The following is a 20,520-nucleotide window of genomic DNA, read 5'->3' on the forward strand; positions in this document are numbered from 1 at the left end:
ACACACACACACACACACACACACACACACACACACACACACACACACAAACTATACCTCCATATTCGTGCCGGTAAATACCCGGGGTGTTGCAAGTCTCGTCATTCCGCGTGTGTTAGTTTGTTCGTTTCGCATAGCCGCTAAACCGCCTTTAGGGAATAACGCACCAGTTTTGCACAGTAGATGCAGAGGTGGGAATGTACAAAACTCGGTTCCATTGGAGAGGACGTCCCTAATCAGAGACAGGAACTTGTGTTCACCTGAGTCGAGTGCGGACACAAAGTGTAAAGTGTAATTCCTGGGGGTACAAATTTGGTGTCTTCTGGGGATTCTAACCTGAAGTCAACAACCCTAACACAAGACCACCTTGCCACAGTGTTTGCTGTGAAAACATTTGGATTGACTAGTCAGAGGTTAAGCCGGGCTGGCTCTCAGTTCTGTTAAAGACACATGTTTCCGGGTCAGCTCTTCCTGCTCGGCCCCGACCCGGGCGCGTGCAGGGATGTTTACAGAAACAGCTCCAGGTTTCCGTCCAGCAAAGGTTAACATAACGTTAAGGCAGTTTGGTATCCGGAGGAGGCATGTTCCCGAAAGTAAAGGGTCAAGGAGAGGATCTAAGAAAGAGAGCTTAAACAATATTTATAATACTTGTAACCTTCGGGATGGAGGGCTCGAGAGTAGCTCGGGTGGACCTATCAGATCCCCTGGGCCCAAGAGTATCCCCTGCTCGCACCGTTCATGCTCAAAAAATTAAACCGATTTAAATCGACTTGCGGGTGAAGTGACTTGATTTTTTGCCAGCATGAACGCTCCGAAGTCGCTTGAAGCCGCTTGAACCCGAGCCTACCCCGGAGGTGGTTTCTAGCAACTTCGAGCCAAGTCGAGTTTGAGCATGAACGCAATTCTGGCTTGAAGCGACTTGAATTGGCTTGGCCTATATCAAGTCGTACGAACTACTTTGCCGAAACAACATACATGTAGGTCGCACTTTCTCAAAATGTATCCAAAGATTCGCCTACTCGGGCTAAAAGTTCTGGAACTTGGAATCACCAGGGTCCGCCGATGCCATTTTCCTCGGCAGTTACGCACTGTTTTCCAAACGCGTACAGATCTAGAAGCGGAAAAAGAGAGGTTGCTGTAAACTGTTGGTATTATGGCGGCTATTGTGACCTCAACCCACGACCTTTAATGACCCAACTAGCCACATTATTGTGAAACAAATGATTGAAGCCGCTGGAAGCCACAATTTTTGAACATGGACGAAAACTCCAAGTCGACTTTAAGCGACTTCGCTCACAAGTCGATTCAATACGGCTTCATGTTTTGAGCACGAACGGGTGTTTGAGTCACGTCCATATCTGTCTCATTATCCCGGCCCATCTGGTTCGTGGCGCGGACTCGCGTTCCTGCGCCGTGCCGTGTAAAGCGGTCCCGACCCCCGCGCTGTGTAAACAGGTGATTAACTGTTGTCACGGCGGATTAACGTCCTGATACCCGCGCGGCAGGAGGTTGTCGTGTGATACGGTCTACTGAGAAATGTATGGCTCAACATGGCAGCTAGCGTCATATGGCAACGATGAAAATGGATACGCAGAACACGGCAAACGAGGCTACTCTACGTTGATCACCCCCACCCCTTTTTCGCAAGGACCTTGGTAGCCGATACACGTTCACGTGCAGAGAGAAAAATACAAAACAAACAACACAGGCAATCTAGCAGAGGTAGCCTTCAGCGTTTTTTTTTTCCTTCTTGCAATAGCACAGCAGACGGCCAGCAGGCGGGTAAATATCAAAGCAAGAGGCCGCATTGTGACTAAACTCACAAAGACACAGACAACATTTCATCTATTCACAGAAAACTGAAGTTGGTAACTCAGTTCGCTCAGTAATGGTGACACTATGACTCCATATAGCACAGCCTTGATTTCAATTAATTTGATCAACTTTGTATAATACATATGAAAAAGACTTTACAAAACATACATTTGGACGAATTGGGACGTACCCAAATTTTAGGTTTACCACACCCACATGTTTGCCAGAGGAGTAGAGGAAGCTGTTTCCATTCGAGCACCACCGTCTGACATTGAACAGAGACGGGGGGCGACACAGGTTATCTGGCACTTACGACCCGTTGTTGCAGTCACGTGTCTACAACGTCACGTCCTAGAAGTAGCAGTAGACATATTCATTGTCAGCCGAAAATCTGGGTAAGTCCCACTTCTTCCAAGTGTGGTAAAGTTCAGTATTCATTCATAGTGTCATTTACCAACACAGATGAACTTTTAGCTTAATCCAGCTCGATTATTAGTAACCAGACTTTAGCAAATCCTACACGTCCGTCTGCAGCTGTTGCGTTAGACGCACTCTAGATCTTTCTATTAAGGTTCAACGCACCACATCTGCACGGATAAGAAGGCTGAATAACTCCGCTCTAACGCTCTCAAGATGCCGGTCTGACATTGACTCCTCGTAACTCACGGCAGCAGCCTAAGTAGGTCAAGTAAGTAAAACAAGACACACATGCCACTGGATAGACGCGTTACGCTACGGCTAAAATTGGAAAAAGGGGCCCTGCCGGGCAGTTAACGGCCTGTTTTTTGCGCTATAGGGCGTTGCCCCTACGTGGCCCCGTGGGACACTTTGCGGCTATTTTGGGGCACTGTCGGGCCCCCGGAATTGTTTTAATAGGAGTTAAGATCAACCTGGAACCCAATAACAAATAGACGCCGTAGGCTAATAGTGAGAACGCCGAGAGGTACCCTTCCGGTGTCCGGTAGTCCACCGGGACAAATGTGTGGCTTCGGGGCCCGGCCGGGACAACACCCCCTACGGGCACCGGTGCAACTGTGACCGTAGCATATGGAGGAAGAAACTACTAACTTCTCAGTGCTCTGTGTACGTTTGCCCTTATTGGTATTCTCTAGGGGGTATACATGGGGGCGTCAACGCGCTACGTATAAACAGCTGATTACGATCTACGGAAAGGGCATGCAGGCCACCCCCATGGTCTAGTGAATAGAGGAAGCTGAACTTTACTGCGGGATGTAAAATGCCCAACGGCAGAGAGTACAAGGTTGAACGGCCCCAAGACGACACACGGACACAGTTCCAATTTCATTTATAGAGATTTACCACATTCTGTGGAAGCATTGACAGGTAATTTCAAGATGTCAACAGCTGGAGACATGACTATAAAATTTGATCCACTCACACCGGGAAGGACTCCTACTCTTTTCAATAAGTGTGGTCGGATCTTATAATGTGCAAGAGGCGTGGCTCTCCCCAAACACATGACCTCCGTTTAACGCCCTATCCGAGGGGCGCCCCTTACCAATGCTATAGGTACGCATTATCTGAATAAAGTGAAGGAAGTCGCGCAAAGTGCCTTTCAAAGGGCACAACATCGGCGGCATGTCATGACAACTTCCAAGCGGTGGCAGCGACGACGATGATGAGGAGTAGTGTGCATGTTCAAACATTTCAAACGTTTTGATGATTCCAAGTGTGTTCTCTCCACTCTTGTGAAACGCTACACAGTGACGACTTCAAATGAATGGGGTTCCATCAGCCCTGAAGCAACCTTGCAAACCTCATTAACGTTATAACCAGTGTTTGGTTACAAAGGGCAGGAAACGAGTCTTTGGTGAGTTTCCAATATTCGGTAACCAGCGGTTGGTGACTGGCCAAACTGAGGTAACCATCGTTCGTTCTCGTGAGTTTCCAGCTCTGAGGTTAGGAACGTTTTTCCTCAGCAGGGCGCTGGAGAAACAATCTGACAGGCAATTCTAATTGCATCAAAGTGAAGCCCAGCTCGGGTCGAGAGGTTGGAGGCTCAAGACTGCCGTTTGTCCTTCTGCGGTAATCCAGATTGGAGACGTCTGGCAGAGAATTTCACTCTGTGTATCTCATCCTCATGAGGCAACATCAGTTCAGTATAATATCGGCGATAAACGCGCTCTCTTCTGTCACTGCCGGATGTGCCTGAAGTCCTTCATACATTTGGATGTTGATCCTTTTGTCCTTTTGCCAAGGGCTGCTTGTAAACAACATCACGAATAAATTACTTCATAACACATCGACTTATTCTGCCTCAAACTAACACATCAACCATCGAGCCGGGTTTTATTCAAAGGCACTTTGTGTGGTAATGGTTTCTGGGGTGACTTTACTACTGGTATGCTGCGTTATTAGCGTAGCTATAGGCCGGTGCTCTCCTGACAAACCCTCGTGTTAGTTACGTCTCAGAATATTAATGGTACCAAGGGTTATCTAGAGTGTAATGTAGTTCAGTGGCGGATTATTCTGTTTTAGCGACGGAGTGGCTTCATTTCGCGTAACGGTTAGAGCATTTGGCCAAGAGTCAAGAGGGCCCGGGTTCGATGCTCTGACATGCCCCGATGTTGTGCCTTTCGGTGGGAAACGATTTTTCTCACGTGGCAGTGGAGTGACGCCAACTGGCATTCTCGGCTAACCTATTGTCTAAAGTGTGTTCTAACATTGATGAAGACACACGGATTTGGTGCGCCATTGTGCCAAGCACTAAACATTTGCCAACAAGACCCGCACTTTCTTTATTCTGTTTTCCTTTTCATGTGCAGGTGTCCCTGTGCATGAGATAGAGGAGGGCCCGAGCCTCTGAGCGGCGGCACCAGCGGCGGCACCAGCGGCGGCACCAGCGGCGACACCAGCACCAGCGGGCATCAGCGGCGGCACCAGCGGGCATCAGCGGAGGCACCAGCGGCGGCACCAGCGGGCATCAGCGGCGGCACCAGCGGGCACCATGCGGCTGTACCTGCTGGTCGTGGCCGCCTGCGTCTGGGCAGCGGCCGGCCAGGAGCGCCGGAAGAAAGTCTTGAAGGAGGCGGAGTTAGCGGAGAAGGAGCAGAGAGAGAAAGTCTTGGAGGAGGCGGCAGCGGAGGTGAAGACGTATTATTGATTATCCCTAACTTATGATTCATCCCGAATCCATTCATCCTCCCAAATTCATGAACTATCCCAAATTCATGAACTATCCCGGATTCCTGAATTATCCCAAATCCATGAATTATCCCGAATTGATTAATCATGACAAATTTAGGAACTATGCAAATTCTTGAATCATCCCAATTTCATGAATTATGCCAAATTCATGAATTACTAGTATGGCAAATTCATGATATATGCCAAATTCGTGAATTATGCCAAATTTATGAATTATGCCAAATTAATAGATTATGCCAAATTTATGAATTATCCCAAATTCATAGATTATGCCAAATTCAAGAATGATCCGAAGTTCATAAATAATCCAAAATTCACGAATTGTCCAAAATTCATGAATTATCCCAAATTCATAAATTATGTCTAATTCACGAATTATCCCAAATTGATGAATTATCCCGAATTGATTAATCGTGCCAAATTCAGGAACTATGCCGTGAACGTAAACCGTGAACTGCTTAATGTGAACGTTTAATTAGCCGGTCATTGTCATCCTCAGGTAGCGAGTAACGAGACGGCGTCTAACCGCGTGAGCAGGCAGATCCCCTTCGCCTGCCCGACCATCACAACCGGCTGGGGCGACGACGGGCTCTCTATCACCGAGGCCAACAGGAGGCTAGGGTGGGTTAGTTTCTCCTGCAGTTAAGATTATAGCCGCTAAAAGGCGCGCGCGTGAGTAGGCAGATCCCCTTCGCCTGCCCGACCATCACAACCGGCTGGGGCGACGACGGGCTCTCCATCACCGAGGCCAACAGGAGACTAGGGTGGGTTAGTTTCTCCTGCAGTTAAGATACTAACCGTTAGAGGGCGTGGGCAGAACAGCGTTGTGAAAATGCTGCAAAAGAGCATGTAGCCGCTAGAGGGAGCAGACCTGTCTTGATGCCCCAGGACGTCGACAGGAACGTGTTAAATGGTTGTCACCAGGACAATCTTCCTAGTCATTAAGCAAAGACTAGGTGTGTGACAGGCCGTTCAGTGTAAAACCAGCTGCTGCCGCGCCGCGTGCCTGCGAAGCTGGTGTGTTACGCTGAATGGCGGTTATACCGGCTATATAGATGCAGATACAGATTGCCACAGGAACAGTAACGTGTTGATTGGTTGGTGCCCGAGATTGACAGGAACGGTAACGTGTTCATTGGTTCTTGCCGGTGATTGACAGGAACGGTAACGTGTTCATTGGTTCTTGCCGGTGATTGACAGGAACGGTAACGTGTTCATTGGTTCTTGCCGGTGATTGACAGGAACGGTAACGTGTTCATTGGTTCTTGCCGGTGATTGACAGGAACGGTAACGTGTTCATTGGTTCTTGCCGGTGATTGACGGGAAAAGTAACGTGTTGTTTGGCTGTTGTCAGGTCGATCTACCTGGTGGTTGACCGGAACGGCGACGGGTTCGTGTCGGAGGAGGAGCTGTCGGCGTGGCTGGCGGCGCTGGTGGACCGGGAGTGGTCGGCCGAGATCGACAGGGTCTGGGCGCTGTATGACGTCAACAGGCAGGGCAGGGTCGCCTGGAGCGGCAAGATGACGTCATACGACACGGTCGCAGGTGAGATACGAACGCATCCTTAGGCGCCGGTTGGGGTTTTGGGCTATTTAGGGATCTCTGTGCTTTCAGTCCGGCCTCAGTTTACTAGAGCTGTGGCAAAGCGGCAAGAAAAGTGAGGTCCCAAACGTAACTGATACGTTCATAAAGGTCAGACATCAAGGTAAACAATAGTCAAGGATACATTAAACTCAACTGGATAAGATACGGACTCCGGAGATTACTTCCGAACGTTTTGAGTGAGACACACCAACCTTCTTCGGAGTTGTGTTTTAGCATTGATTTGTTCTGCAGATTTTCCAGTTAATTCTAGCGACACCGAAGAAGTGCCTCTCGAAACGTCCGGGAGCCATCGACGTATCTTATCCATTCGTAGAGTCTGATCTGTCTTTTTAGATAAACGTGCCTGAGTTTACCTCCCCCGGCCCCCGTCTCCGCTTGTGACTGATTTCCTGATCTAAACGCCCCCCCCCCCCCATCCTCACCCCTTGGTCTCTGTGGCCTTTACTGGTTTCCTGCCCCCACCTCCCCCAGGGCTAGGGCGGCGTCAGCTGGGCACGGCCTGCAGCACGTACATCTCGTGGATGGGTTAGGGTCCTGGGTTTGTGGGTTGTACTGATTTCCTGAACCCCCTCCCCCAGGCCGGCGTCAGCTGGGCATGGCCTGCAGCACGTACATGTCGTGGGTGGGTGGGTTAGGGTCCTGGGTTTGTGGGTTGTACTGATTTCCTGACCCCCCTCCCCCCAGGCCGGCGTCAGCTGGGCACGGCCTGCAGCACGTACATGTCGTGGGTGGGTGGGTTAGGGTCCTGGGTTTGTGGGTTGAACTGATTTCCTGACCCTCCCCCCAGGCCGGCGTCAGCTGGGCACGGCCTGCAGCACGTACATGTCGTGGGTAGGTGGGTTAGGGTCCTGGGTTAGTGGGTTGTACTGATTTCCTGACCCTCCCCCCAGGCCGGCGTCAGCTGGGCACGGCCTGCAGCACGTACATGTCGTGGATGAAGCGGGACGAGCGGCGCTGGAAGCAGGCGGACCGGGACAGGGACGGCTTCCTCTCGCGGGACGAGTTCGTCGCCTACCTCTACCCCGACAACTTCGACTGGATGTACACTGTCGTGGTACAGGTAAATCTTTTCTTCTTATCTCTTTTTGCTGTCTTTTTCTCAATTCTTTCTTCTTTCTTTCTTACATTCATTCGTTCTTTTTCTTTCTTTATTCCTTGCTCTTCTTTCTTCCCCTCTTCTGTAAGATAAAGGTCATCACCTAGCACGGCTCGGACGTAAGTCGAGTTTAGAGTCGTTACATAATGTCGGATGAGTGATAAGGTGAGAAATACAGTAAAAGATTTCGCCCTCCCTGGTGTTTTTCTTTAAATGTATTAATGAACTTCATTGACACTACAAAAATACAGGGACTTTCGTAAGGTCTTCTACAACCATGTGTTTATTTATAGAAAGGTAGATGCAATGGTTAAGATGAAGTACCCAACACTCTTCTTGGCAAGAGTAGAACGAGAGACACGCCCCGTTGTGATGTGGCTGAAAGAACATAAATCCTTTACGCAGCAAGTCTACGTCATATTTATTTGTAGACAATGATAATAGTAATAGACATTGTTAACACTATTTCCCTTTTCCAGGAATTTATTGAAGATTACGACTCAAATAAGGACGGTTTCCTGCAGCTGAACGAGTTCGTTGGTGAGTCTCGTGTGTGACGTCATGACGTGAGGAATCTTTGATAATCCGAGTTTCCATTTTATGGATTTTCAGTCGAACTGTGAAACATCGGAGACATTTCAAATATCTGATTTTTAATTACATACACATAAACGCGCTTCTCTATCAAAATGACATGTTGAATTTGCTACAGTCAGTATCAATTGAAAAAAAGAAGTCCTAATGCTGTTTTTTTATTCCATTGCTGCGCAGCTCTTTTCTCGGGCTTCGACCTTGACAACGACAAGATCGAGCTTCAGTTTCGGTCACGTGACACTGACGGAAACGGGAGGCTGGATGCCACGGAGCTGATCAGTTACGTCATCAGGGTGGGTTCCGAGGAGGGCGCGAACCTGGAGGAAGCCAGGAAAATGATCCAGGAGGCCGACACAGACATGGTGAGTGCGTGGCCAACATGGGTCATCAGGGTGGGTTATAGCGGCAATCTAGAGGACGCGTGCAAAATCATCCAGGAGGCCGACACAGACATGGTGAGTTCGGGACTAACATGGGTCATCAGGGTGGGTTATAGCGGCTATCTAAGGACGCGTCGAAATGATACAGGAGGCCGACACAGACATGGTGAGTGCGTGGCCAACATGGGTCATCAGGGTGGGTTATAGCGGCAATCTAGAGGATGCGTGCAAAATGATCCAGGAGGCCGACACAGACATGATGAGTTCGGGGCCAACATGGGTCATCAGGGTGGGTTATAGCGGCAATCTAGAGGACGCGTGCAAAATGATCCAGAAGGCCGACACAGACATGGTGAGTTCGGGGCCAACATGGGTCATCAGGGTGGGTTATAGCGGCAATCTAGAGGACGCGTGCAAAATGATCCAGAAGGCCGACACAGACATGGTGAGTTCGGGGCCAACATGGGTCATCAGGGTGGGTTATAGCGGCAATCTAGAGGACGCGTGCAAAATGATCCAGAAGGCCGACACAGACATGGTGAGTTCGGGGCCAACATGGGTCATCAGGGTGGGTTATAGCGGCAATCTAGAGGACGCGTGCAAAATGATCCAGAAGGCCGACACAGACATGGTGAGTTCGGGGCCAACATGGGTCATCAGGGTGGGTTATAGTGGCAATCTAGAGGACGCGTGCAAAATGATCCAGGAGGCCGACACAGATATGGTGAGTTTGGGGCTAACATGGGTCATCAGGGTGGGTTATAGCAGCAACATGTAGGAGACGACAGGATTAGTGTTAGAGTGCGGTAACTCCTGGTATAGGTGCTTTTTTCCTCTGTAGGACGGCCGTCTGAACCTGCAGGAGATCCAGGCGTACTACCGGACCGTGCTGAGCGGGGCGGTCGGTGGCAGGGGCGACGCGGCCGGGCGGGGTTAGTGTTAGGGTTTGGCAACTCTTGGTGACGGTTTTTGTTTCCTACAGGACGGCCGGCTGTCACTGCGGGAGATCCAGGCGTACTACCGGACCTTGCTGAGCGGGGCGGGCGGCGGCAGGGGCGACGCGGCCGGGTTAGTGTTAGGGTGCGGTAACTCCTGGTGACGGTGCTTGTTTCCCTACAGGACGGCCGGCTGAACCTGCAGGAGATCCAGGCGTACTACCGGACCGTTCTGAGCGACGCGGGCGGCGGCAGGGGCGACGCGGCCGGGGCGGGGTTAGTGTTAGGGTGCGGTAACGCCTGGTGACGGTGCTTGTTTCCCTACAGGACGGCAGGCTGTCGCTGCGGGAGATCCAGGCGTACTACCGCCTGATCGTCAGCAGGGTCGGCGCCAGGCGTGGTGACGTGTCGGGCTTCCGGACCTCCTATGCCTACCTACTGTACTGGCACATCCACATGACGTTCACAGACAGGTACGTAACCGCTAGCTGTACTGGCATATCCACATGACGTTCACAGACAGGTACGTAACCGCTAGCTGTACTGGCATATCCACATGACGTTCACAGACAGGTACGTAACCGCTAGCTGTACTGGCATATCCACATGACGTTCACAGACAGGTACGTTACCGCTAGCTGTACTGGCACATCCACATGACGTTCACAGACAGGTACGTAACCGCTAGCTGTACTGGCATATCCACATGACGTTCACAGACAGGTACGTAACTGTTAGCTGTACTGGCATATCCACATGACGTTCACAGACAGGTACGTAACTGTTAGCTGTACTGGCACATCCACATGACGTTCACAGACAGGTACGTAACCGCTAGCCGTACTGGCACATCCACATGACGTTCACAGACAGGTACGTAACCGCTAGCCGTACTGGCACATCCACATGACGTTCACAGACAGGTACGTAACCGCTAGCTGTACTGGCATATCCACATGACGTTCACAGACAGGTACGTAACCGCTAGCCGTACTGGCATATCCACATGACGTTCCCAGACAGGTACGTAACCGCTAGCTGTACTGGCATATCCACATGACGTTCACAGACAGGTACGTAACCGCTAGCTGTACTGGCATATCCACATGACGTTCACAGACAGGTACGTAACCGCTAGCTGTACTGGCATATCCACATGACGTTCACAGACAGGTACGTAACTGTTAGCTGTACTGGCATATCCACATGACGTTCACAGACAGGTACGTAACCGCTAGCCGTACTGGCACATCCACATGACGTTCACAGACAGGTACGTAACCGCTAGCCGTACTGGCACATCCACATGACGTTCACAGACAGGTACGTAACCGCTAGCTGTACTGGCACATCCACATGACGTTCACAGACAGGTACGTAACCGCTAGCCGTACTGGCACATCCACATGACGTTCACAGACAGGTACGTAACTGTTAGCTGTACTGGCACATCCACATGACGTTCACAGACAGGTACGTAACCGCTAGCTGTACTGGCATATCCACATGACGTTCACAGACAGGTACGTAACCGCTAGCTGTACTGGCATATCCACATGACGTTCACAGACAGGTACGTAACCGCTAGCTGTACTGGCATATCCACATGACGTTCACAGACAGGTACGTAACTGTTAGCTGTACTGGCACATCCACATGACGTTCACAGACAGGTACGTAACCGCTAGCCGTACTGGCACATCCACATGACGTTCACAGACAGGTACGTAACCGCTAGCCGTACTGGCACATCCACATGACGTTCACAGACAGGTACGTAACCGCTAGCTGTACTGGCATATCCACATGACGTTCACAGACAGGTACGTAACCGCTAGCCGTACTGGCATATCCACATGACGTTCACAGACAGGTACGTAACCGCTAGCTGTACTGGCATATCCACATGACGTTCACAGACAGGTACGTAACTGTTAGCTGTACTGGCATATCCACATGACGTTCACAGACAGGTACGTAACCGCTAGCTGTACTGGCATATCCACATGACGTTCACGGACAGGTACGTAACTGTTAGCTGTACTGGCATATCCACATGACGTTCACAGACAGGTACGTAACTGTTAGCTGTACTGGCATATCCACATGACGTTCACAGACAGGTACGTAACTGTTAGCTGTACTGGCATATCCACATGACGTTCACAGACAGGTACGTAACCGCTAGCCGTACTGGCATATCCACATGACGTTCACAGACAGGTACGTAACTGTTAGCTGTACTGGCACATCCACATGACGTTCACAGACAGGTACGTAACCGCTAGCTGTACTGGAATATCCACATGACGTTCACAGACAGGTACGTAACTGTTAGCTGTACTGGCATATCCACATGACGTTCACAGACAGGTACGTAACCGCTAGCTGTACTGGCACATCCACATGACGTTCACAGACAGGTACGTAACCGCTAGCTGTACTGGCATATCCACATGACGTTCACAGACAGGTACGTAACCGCTAGCTGTACTGGCATATCCACATGACGTTCACAGACAGGTACGTAACCGCTAGCTGTACTGGCATATCCACATGACGTTCACAGACAGGTACGTAACCGCTAGCCGTACTGGCATATCCACATGACGTTCACAGACAGGTACGTAACCGCTAGCTGTACTGGCATATCCACATGACGTTCACAGACAGGTACGTAACCGCTAGCTGTACTGGCACATCCACATGACGTTCACAGACAGGTACGTAACCGCTAGCCGTACTGGCACATCCACATGACGTTCACAGACAGGTACGTAACCGCTAGCCGTACTGGCATATCCACATGACGTTCACAGACAGGTACGTAACTGTTAGCTGTACTGGCACATCCACATGACGTTCACAGACAGGTACGTAACTGTTAGCTGTACTGGCATATCCACATGACGTTCACAGACAGGTACGTAACTGTTAGCTGTACTGGCATATCCACATGACGTACACAGACAGGTACGTAACTGTTAGCTGTACTGGCATATCCACATGACGTTCACAGACAGGTACGTAACCGCTAGCTGTACTGGCACATCCACATGACGTTCACAGACAGGTACGTAACCGCTAGCCGTACTGGCACATCCACATGACGTTCACAGACAGGTACGTAACTGTTAGCTGTACTGGCACATCCACATGACGTTCACAGACAGGTACGTAACTGTTAGCTGTACTGGCATATCCACATGACGTTCACAGACAGGTACGTAACCGCTAGCCGTACTGGCACATCCACATGACGTTCACAGACAGGTACGTAACCGCTAGCTGTACTGGCATATCCACATGACGTTCACAGACAGGTACGTAACTGTTAGCTGTACTGGCATATCCACATGACGTTCACAGACAGGTACGTAACTGTTAGCTGTACTGGCATATCCACATGACGTTCACAGACAGGTACGTAACTGTTAGCTGTACTGGCATATCCACATGACGTTCACAGACAGGTACGTAACCGCTAGCCGTACTGGCACATCCACATGACGTTCACAGACAGGTACGTAACTGTTAGCTGTACTGGCACATCCACATGACGTTCACAGACAGGTACGTAACTGTTAGCTGTACTGGCACATCCACATGACGTTCACAGACAGGTACGTAACTGTTAGCTGTATTGGCACATCCACATGACGTTCACAGACAGGTACGTAACCGCTAGCCGTACTGGCACATCCACATGACGTTCACAGACAGGTACGTAACTGTTAGCTGTACTGGCATATCCACATGACGTTCACAGACAGGTACGTAACTGTTAGCTGTACTGGCATATCCACATGACGTTCACAGACAGGTACGTAACTGTTAGCTGTACTGGCATATCCACATGACGTTCACAGACAGGTACGTAACTGTTAGCTGTACTGGCATATCCACATGACGTTCACAGACAGGTACGTAACCGCTAGCCGTACTGGCACATCCACATGACGTTCACAGACAGGTACGTAACTGTTAGCTGTACTGGCATATCCACATGACGTTCACAGACAGGTACGTAACTGTTAGCTGTACTGGCATATCCACATGACGTTCACAGACAGGTACGTAACTGTTAGCTGTACTGGCATATCCACATGACGTTCACAGACAGGTACGTAACCGCTAGCTGTACTGGCACATCCACATGACGTTCACAGACAGGTACGTAACCGCTAGCCGTACTGGCATATCCACATGACGTTCACAGACAGGTACGTAACTGTTAGCTGTACTGGAATATCCACATGACGTTCACAGACAGGTACGTAACTGTTAGCTGTACTGGCATATCCACATGACGTTCACAAACAGGTACGTAACCGCTAGCCGTACTGGCACATCCACATGACGTTCACAGACAGGTACGTAACCGCTAGCCGTACTGGCATATCCACATGACGTTCACAGACAGGTACGTAACCGCTAGCTGTACTGGCACATCCACATGACGTTCACAGACAGGTACGTAACCGCTAGCTGTACTGGCACATCCACATGACGTTCACAGACAGGTACGTAACCGCTAGCCGTACTGGCATATCCACATGACGTTCACAGACAGGTACGTAACTGTTAGCTGTACTGGCACATCCACATGACGTTCACAGACAGGTACGTAACCGCTAGCTGTACTGGCACATCCACATGACGTTCACAGACAGGTACGTAACCGCTAGCCGTACTGGCACATCCACATGACGTTCACAGACAGGTACGTAACCGCTAGCTGTACTGGCATATCCACATGACGTTCACAGACAGGTACGTAACCGCTAGCCGTACTGGCATATCCACATGACGTTCACAGACAGGTACGTAACCGCTAGCTGTACTGGCATATCCATACTGACGTTTACTGTTAGCTGTACTGGCACAACAAATCAGATTGATTGATTGATTGATTGATTGTACTGGCACATCCAGTTGTTAATCCAAGTTTTGAATGTCCTGTTTTCGCAATTCTTGCAATTGAGAATATTTTCCAGGTGTTTGTCCATATTCGCAGGTACTGGCGGGGCTGGAGCTGGAGCTCGTACCGGCCGCGAATCTACACCGTCAGGGGCACCGTCCTTTCCACGCTGGGGACCGGCGGCGGCACCGGCATCGTCACCGGGACAACCACTACCGGCGGTACCGGCGGGGGCGGTCGCAGGCCCACCGGCGGCGGCGGCGGCGGCACCACCACGACTACAACCACCGGCGGCGGCAGGATCTCCTTTACCCAGGACGCGCTGGGACAGCGGATATACACCTCCAGGGACGGCCGGAGGTACCGATACGACGACGAGGGCAACGTGATCTACATCGTGTACGGTGGAAGCGACATCTACACCGCCGCAGATGGCCGTCGGTACAGATACGACGCTAACGGCAGAGTAGTGTACATCACAACCACCACAACCACCACCACTCAGCGGTACACCATTGATGCCCTGGGACAGCGCATCTACACCACGAATGATGGTCGCAGGTACCGGTATGACGACGACGGAGAGATCGTGTACATCGTTTACGGTGGAAGCGACATCTACACCGCATCGGATGGGCGCCGGTACCGCTACGACGCTAACGGCAGAGTAGTGTACATCACAACCACGACAACCACCACCACACAGCGGTACACCATTGATGCCCTGGGACAGCGCATCTACACCACGAATGATGGCCGCAAGTACCGCTACGACGACGACGGTGAGATCGTGTACATCGTTTACGGTGGAAGCGACATCTACACCGCATCGGATGGGCGCCGGTACCGCTATGACGCTAACGGCAGAGTAGTGTATATTACAACCACGACAACCACCACCACACAGCGGTACACCATTGATGCGTTAGGACAGCGCATCTACACCACGAATGATGGGCGCAAGTACCGCTACGATGACGACGGTGAGATCGTGTACATTGTTTACGGTGGAAGCGATATCTACACTTCATCTGACGGGCGCCGGTACCGATACGACGCTAACGGTAGAGTAGTGTATATTACAACTACGACAACCACCACCACCGAGAGGTACACCATTGATGCGTTAGGACAACGCATCTACGCAACATCGGATGGCCGCAGGTACCGATATGACGACGACGGGGAGATAGTGTACATCGTGTACGGTGGCCGCGACGTCTACACTGCGGCCGACGGGCGGCGGTACCGCTATGACGCTCAAGGAAGGATCGTCTACGTCACCAGCGGAACCACCACCACAACCACAACACAGCGGTACACCATCGATGCGTTAGGGCAACGCATCTACACCACAACTGACGGCCGCAGGTACCGCTACGACGACGACGGAGAGATAGTCTACATCGTCTTCGGCGGCAACGACATCTACACCGCCTCGGACGGGCGGCGGTACCGCTACGATGACGAGGGGAGTGTCGTGTTCATCAGAACAGGAGGAGGAAGAGGAGGAGGCGGGACTACGACCACCACCACGACGCAGCGGTTCATCGTGGACGCGCTGGGCCAGCGCATCTACACCGCGTCGGACGGCAGGAGGTACCGGTTCGGCGATGACGGGGAGGTGCGGTACGTGGTGTTCGGGGGCACGGAGCGGTACCGCACGCCGCGCGGGCGGATCTACACGTACGACTCGGAGGGGAACGTGGTGTACTTCTCGCGGGACGGCCGCGCCTACCGCTACGACGAGGACGGTAACCTGCTGCTGGTGGACCTGGGCAGGAGGGCGTCGGCCCTGACGGCCGGGCGGCAGGAGGCGCAGCGCTTCCGCCTGGACCGGGACGGCTACCTGGTGCCGATGGGGGACGATCCGGGAGCTGACGGGGGTTCGTCTATCATCATTATCATTAATTGAGAAGTTTAATTGAGAAGTTTATTGCAAGTTCATGTCCGTTGGCTTATTGCAAATACATGGTAAAAACATAGGGAAAAACATACATGCGTCAGTAAACTGTGTCTGATTTTGTTCAACAATAGGCATATCTTGGTTCTCCCGTCGTTGCGGCGGGAGAGGCATATACTGGTACTAAATACAATTGTTGGCTATATCTAAACTAGCTGGATTTGACTTCTTTTTTGGAGGCAGTGGAAGACGATTATTATTAATAATATCATCTTCATCATTATCATCGTTATCATTACTGTGACATTTCAAACAACTTGCTAGCCCATTGCAAACTTTGACCTGTTAGCCTCGACTTTAAAAAAAGGAAAAAAAAAAACACACACACAGAACATCCGCGAATATCTCCATTAGGTTGGCAGGCAAATGATTTTCTAAATACACAAACTAACAAAAATTATCTGGCCGGAGATAGCTCAGTCTGCCGGTACGCACACTCTAAACTTACTGCTTCTGTACTGCATGTCTAGGAAATATCTTGTTGGTGTTGGTTCACCATATGTGTCTATTTGTGGTCTGTCTTGCTAGGTACCGGTGTTCAAATGATAGTTGATCGCAGTCATGAGGAAACCTACCTCGGAAAAGAAAACAGCCTCTAACTGCTTGTTTATATTCCAGGGGAGGAAAAGAACGTTGCTGTCCCGGAGAAGGACGTGAAGAAGAATCAGAAGGAGGCAAACCCCGAGAAAGAAGCGAAGGAGAACAAAAAGGAACAGAGGCAGAGGAAGAAGGAAAAGAAACTTAGGAAGAAAAAAGAGAGGAAAAGCGAGAAGAAGAAGGGGCAAAAGAAGGGAAAGAAAAGCGGTCAGAAAAAAGGAAAGAAACAGACTTAATCAAACGGACACATTGATGGATGTTTGCGGCAGAAACAACACCACCTTGAATATTCTATCTGGTTAAACAGAGGACACCACCACTTTTACGTTATTTCAATAGTGCTACAATCCTACTATTCTCCAAGCAGAGGCTTCGATCGAGAGGGGTAGTTTTCAGGGATTTCTAACGTTTCTGAGATGAGAGGAACGTTAGAAATCCCGGACAAAACTACCCATCTCGATCGAAGCCTCTGCTTGGAGAATACACTCCTACGGCTAAACGCCGGGCGACACAGTCACTGGCACAGTTCTGAATCAAAGACGTTTTCAGATCAGGATATAGCATGTATCTAAAACCACCACTTACGTGTAACGTGCTTCGACTTCTTATTGACTGTACTGAAATACATGTTTTAAATTAAGAGTTTGTTTGGTACATTTCTACATTACACAGTCTGTGACAGTCATGAAAATATCTGGTTAAAAATGACAACATGAAAAACCAGGTTTGTGAGGGGATCGCTGGCACTCCATAGCCGTCTTGGATTTACCAAGGCCCCATAGCACGGCCTTTATGTGCGTGGTGATCGGGTCGGTGCGAACAGACCGTTCTGGAAAGGTACCGTGAATTGAAGTAAAGTCGTTTTTTGTCCTCTCTTCTATTTAACGAAAGGATTACTATATGTTTGTAATACTGACGAAATTCTTGACCGCGTCAAAAACAGCCGTAATTTGTGTAATGAAACCGAGTGAGACGAGCCAAGGTGTACAGGAGACGGTAAAGACATGGCGACAAAAGTGACTGCTGGGCTTAGCACTAACAAATCTGGCCTGGCTCGTCGGAAGATCTAATATAATTGTATTGTTACGTGAAGTTAGTCTAGTACTAAGCCTACACATAGAAATCAATTTATGTATTGTCATTATATCTAAAACCTTTGAAAAACTATGAAATCATTCTACTTTACTAAAAATTAGAAAAAAAAGATGTATTTTTAAGATCTACTTGTCTAGAAGAAGGATATTGTTAGCAAAGTCATGCATGAGGAAAGTCTTGACAAAATGTTGATATCGGGCAGGGGACTGATATTCTTCGCTCGGCTGATTGTTGCATGGAACTAGGTAAACACCACGGCAGCAGTTACCCTAGTATCCCGTCTATCGCAGGTTGGATGGGCTCTCTTCGGGGCACTGGGGGCTCTCCGCCGCCCGTGTCAGCTTTGGCACTCGGTATCGTGGATGACTAATCAACTCAAACCCCGTAAAACTTAGCCTGGAATCCAGACCTATTATAGCTCCCGAGTCTCTCTCCGGTGTCTCTATTTGCGGAGAGAGACTCGGGAGCTATAATAGGTCTGGATTCCAGGCTATGTAAAACTACCGAGTGCCACAGTTACCTTCGGGCGGCGGAGAACTCCCCATGCCCCAAGGATCGGAGATCCCGTCCAACCTACGATAGACTAGATACCAGGTTAGGCAGCAGTCGGCCCAAGGAGGCTTGGATTGAGACTATGCTGACTCTTTTTTGCATGCTGAGCTTGTTAAAAAAATTATAGCTACTAACTGTAGATACATAATTAAGCAACTGTGCTTTTAAATTTAAAGACGCGTTGTAATATTTGCTGATTGATAATTTTATTGTCTTGTTGAATGGATGACATTCATGATATTTTGGGGAACTTCAATAAAGTCTTAAGAAAACATAACCTTAATAAAAAGTGAATCACTTCGGCTGGCTTCTCTACTTATGACGCGCCGATATGATAAAGCCACCAGCGCACTTCAAGACACACCAGCGCACTTTGAGACACAACAGGGAACTTTTAGACACACCAGGGCACTTTAAGACACACCGGTACATTTGTCGGACACACCAGGCCACTAGAAGACACACCAGGCCACTGGAAGACACACCAGGCGACTTAAAGACACACCAGCGCACTTGGAGACAGAAGTATACTGATGAAAAGAGCCTAAAGTGCACTCAAATGCACATATCTCCGTACGGTATGCATTAGGTAGCCCTGGCTGTATGTCTTTTTACACAGCATAGTACATCAAATCCAACCATGTAACCATCGTACGGCGTTGATGGTTGTGATGTTTCCATAGCGACAGAGAATCCTGAACACCCATTCAATTGGTAACGTTACTTCTCATTAAAAACAAAACAAACAATGATAGTTTCCATGCTTAGAGATCGGAATGACTGCTGTCGGGGCAGGGAGTCCCATCGTTCCCTGATAGAGTGCTTGTCAATGTGTAACGCAGTCTAGAAAGAAGGAGCCTGTATTTACACAAGCTCTCAGCCGGAGGTTACTGACCCTTAGGGTTAAAGGCGGTTACGGAAACCGGCTGAACACTAGGAGCGCGATTCGTCAGGCTAAGAAAGAAGCAATTCAAAGAACCCTGCGACAATATCAAACTCCAAGCAGATGTATGTTACTTGGTTGGATCTCGCCTGGACACAGAAAGGAAAACGGGCCCCCCAAAAAACAACATCTTCACAGAGAGAATAGATTTTATTTGTTCAAAATCAAATCGACAGGGTCCGCATGCCGGTTTACGTTGACAGTACCGCTCCCCATGCAGGCCCTCGCCGAGGCCTATCACTTGTACCTGGCTTTGACTTTATTCTATTAGGAGTCGCAACGCTACATCTTGGGTTCGTGACATACTCTTCGGGAATTCCGGAACATCTGTTTTAAACCCAAAGCTATTAACAAACCATGAACCTTACACATGTTTCCACATAAATAAGAATCAAACCGATAGTTATGAATCTTAATATGTACAGCCACGCAGGTTCTATGGTGCTACTGTAGTACACTGTAAAACGGTTACAATCAATCTGAACATTTCAGTAAACAGCCCAAACTCACTGAACATCAAAGTAAACTCGCGAACGACGAGATGTGCTTCTCAACTCACCGTCCTAAGTCATGAATCTTGTACTCGAGTTTTTTTTCTTGGTGAACTGAAGTGGAAGTTCTCGTCGCCGTCTGTCGTCTGCTTGGAACTTGCTGATCTGACCTTCATGATGAACAATGACATTGACGTAAGTCCGGCCTTTCCTTAGACTGAAACCCAGTTTTGAAACCTGAGCGTTCAGCAAGACGTCTGTGCTAAGACTATACCTGAGAACTTAGACTTATAATTAGACTTTTCTCTTTGAACGCTTCTATCACATCTCAGAAGGCAGGCGTCACAAAATAATCGAAAATTCCC

The 20,520-nt window shown here is 49.6% G+C and overlaps 1 protein-coding gene across 1 annotated transcript; it reads left to right on the forward strand.

Moving 5' to 3' along the window:
- The first annotated feature begins 4,642 nt into the window (after nucleotides 1–4,642).
- On the forward strand, nucleotides 4,643–17,586 carry LOC136429612 (uncharacterized). Its single transcript, XM_066419498.1, has 9 exons — nucleotides 4,643–4,921; nucleotides 5,483–5,604; nucleotides 6,338–6,528; nucleotides 7,479–7,648; nucleotides 8,164–8,224; nucleotides 8,456–8,640; nucleotides 9,921–10,066; nucleotides 14,611–16,400; nucleotides 17,096–17,586. The coding sequence occupies exons 1-9, from the start codon at nucleotides 4,784–4,786 to the stop codon at nucleotides 17,308–17,310; spliced, it is 3,018 nt and encodes a 1,005-aa protein (XP_066275595.1). The 5' UTR covers nucleotides 4,643–4,783; the 3' UTR covers nucleotides 17,311–17,586.
- Nucleotides 17,587–20,520: the final 2,934 nt, after the last annotated feature.

This window comes from Branchiostoma lanceolatum, chromosome 3 (genome assembly GCF_035083965.1).
Source record: "Branchiostoma lanceolatum isolate klBraLanc5 chromosome 3, klBraLanc5.hap2, whole genome shotgun sequence".
Lineage (NCBI taxonomy): Eukaryota > Metazoa > Chordata > Leptocardii > Amphioxiformes > Branchiostomatidae > Branchiostoma > Branchiostoma lanceolatum.